General features: G+C 64.8%; 2 protein-coding genes across 2 annotated transcripts; both read left to right on the top strand.

Annotated features, from left to right (window-relative positions):
* Positions 1-85: 85 nt before the first annotated feature.
* On the top strand, positions 86-316 carry MNEG_14432 (hypothetical protein; the record flags this gene model as incomplete). The annotated part of the gene is made up of 1 exon (XM_014037097.1): positions 86-316. The coding sequence occupies one exon, from the start codon at positions 86-88 to the stop codon at positions 314-316; it is 231 nt and encodes a 76-aa protein (XP_013892551.1).
* A 723-nt stretch (positions 317-1,039) lies between these two features.
* MNEG_14431 (hypothetical protein) lies at positions 1,040-2,215 on the top strand (the record flags this gene model as incomplete). Its single annotated transcript, XM_014037096.1, has 4 exons — positions 1,040-1,095; positions 1,198-1,273; positions 1,518-1,699; positions 1,939-2,215. 4 exons carry the CDS (start codon positions 1,040-1,042, stop codon positions 2,213-2,215), a joined length of 591 nt encoding a protein of 196 aa, XP_013892550.1.
* Positions 2,216-2,498: the final 283 nt, after the last annotated feature.

The raw sequence follows: 2,498 nt of genomic DNA, 5'->3' as shown, positions 1-2,498 counted from the left end.
CCCATACACCCACCTGCCTCCATCCCCGCGACCCTGGCCGCCCCTCTTTGCGCGCAAACAGGTCCCGGGCGAGTGCCAGCTGGGCATGAAGATGCTGGTCAAAGTTTTCTGCGACTCGGGCGCCACGACCACGGCCAAGCTCAACCTCGGCCAGGGCACGCCGCGCGCCAGCAACCGGACGGCGTCGGCGCACTCCGCATACACCGCTGACGAGGGCTCGAAGACAAATGCCGCAGGTGGCGCGGCGCGGGGGGCGGGCGGGGCGGTGCTGGCGCTGGCGCTGGCGGCCGGCGCGGCGGTGCTGGCGCTTGCGTGAGGGGGCTGGCGCTGGGGTTGGTAATGTTAGAGGGAATGTTGCAGGTTGCACGATTTTCCGATGACTCTAAGAACACGCGCACTCCGTAGCGCCTCTTGCGTTGGCCTGAGGCTGACGCTGTTTGCTTTGAACTTCACCACTGACGTGAACTCCTGACTGTCTTCTTTTGATCACCACTGCCAATGTAACAATCTGGAAAATTTGTGTGTAGCAAGAAACCTCTTCACTTTCGGCCAGCCTGCCAGCCAGCCAGCCAGCCACAAACGCACTTAGAAGCCACCCTCTGGCCTGCATTGCAAACTGCCACGCAGCTGCCTACGTAACTCAGGACCGTGGACTGCTTAGGGGCGATGAAGCTGGCTCAGACTGACTGAATCGATGTCGATGCAGCCGCTGGGACACACCGACACTGATTGTCGGCGTGGGGCTGCGTTTCGGACGCTGGGGCCCAGGCACGGCGGTACAAAAGGTGACTGTGCAGGCGAGATGCAAAGTGAGCACTCCGGGTACCCATGCTACATCACTGAACACTTGATCAAGGAGTATTCTGTATATCTCTCGCAGATACCCTGGACCGGTATACGTCGTTCGTCAAAGGCTTCGTCGCATACTTCGTGTATTTTTGGGTATAACACCATAGAAAACTAATCAGCAATCATTTCTAGACCTTTACAGCGTGGCGGGTGATAGAACGGATCGATCTGGACAATTTGGCACAGAGCCATGCCGTTAGAGCTCACGCCGTCCAGCCTGCGGGAACTGTGCAAAGCACACAAACAGTGAGATCGCCATTCCTTGGGCTTGGTGACTCCATAGATCGCAGAGGGCTTGCGGCGCCGTGCGACGACGGGCTGCATCGCCGCTGCGCGCTCGTCCCGCAGGTATGTCTCCTGCCCGGAGCTCAATGACGTGCTTTACCTGCAGTGCAAGGGTATCCTTAGGATCCAAAGCTTGGAGGTGCGACGGCGCGAGGCCGTGCGCTGGAGGCGGGTGGTTGGGGCAGCTACGCTTTCAGCGGTTGGCGGCGATGCGCCGTGGTCTGGGTGCACCCGCGGACGCCCAACCCCGCATGGGCGGTCAACACAGCTCTGCACAAGCGGCATTCCCTTTTGTCCTGCGGCGGCGCACGCGGGCGCCCTCGCTGCCCCGGCAGACCCCAACCGCCCGCCCCTTCTCCGGCCCCAACCGACCTAATCACCAGGCGTACACTGGGGTCACTACTCTCTACCTCGAGGGCAACGCCATCACACAGATCGAGGGCCTGGCGGCGCTGACGGTGCTGCGCTGCCTGTACCTCGGACGCAACCTCGTTTCTCGCATCCAAGGCCTCGGCGCGCTCACCAACCTGGACACACTCGATCTGCGGGACAACAGGATCAGCAGGTGACATGGGGGCATGGGTGTTGCCGCCAAGCCTGGGAGCGCCGAGGCACACCCTCGCGCGGCTTGACGGCGGCAACAGAGGATGTTACAGCAGGGCCCAGCTGCCATGGGCCGCCGCCCCGCAGGCGGCAGGGCACCCTCAAACGGCCCGCTGCACACGCACGCCCTCTGCACGCAAACCCTCACCCTGCCCGCCGCCGCGCCGCGCTGCTGCCTGCCGCCCCTGCGGAAACCGCCAGGGTGGACGGCCTCGACGGGCTGCCAAACCTGCGCACCCTCATCTTGTCCGGGAACAAGCTGGCGACCGCAGACGACCTGTCGGGCCTCTCGGCCGTCACCGCCAGCCTGACGTGCTTGGACGTCGCCCGCAACAGGCTGGAGGGGGAGGACGCGCTGCGGGCGCTGCTGGAGCTGCGGGGCCTGGCGCTGCTGGCGGCGGCCGGCAACCCGATCTGCGGCGGCACGCAGTGGGTGCAGCACCTGGGTCGCGGGCGGTGGCTTGAGCATGTCGGTTAGCAGCTGCAGTGCAGACTGGAAGTGGCTGGGCTCTTGTTGCAGTGGCAAGACGAGTGGGCTGGTCGCATCAGCGCCCACGCTCATCTGTCCAGCAGCGTCACCGTGTGCATCCTATCCGTTCCGCGGGCGGCCGCTCACCCTGCGACCCCATCCCTTTCCCCAGGAACTACCGCAGGCGCCTCGTCAGCGCGCTGCCGGCCCTGCAGCAGCTGGACGACGCCCCGGTGACGCCCAGGGAGCGGCGGCTGGCGGCGGCCTTCTTGGCAGGTGCGCGCTGCGGCTC

The sequence above is a fragment of the Monoraphidium neglectum genome, assembly GCF_000611645.1.
Source record: "Monoraphidium neglectum strain SAG 48.87 unplaced genomic scaffold scaffold04482, whole genome shotgun sequence".
Classification (NCBI taxonomy): Eukaryota; Viridiplantae; Chlorophyta; class Chlorophyceae; order Sphaeropleales; family Selenastraceae; genus Monoraphidium; species Monoraphidium neglectum.
Note: the sequence above shows the minus strand (reverse complement) of the source record. Positions and strands in the feature narration are given on the sequence as shown.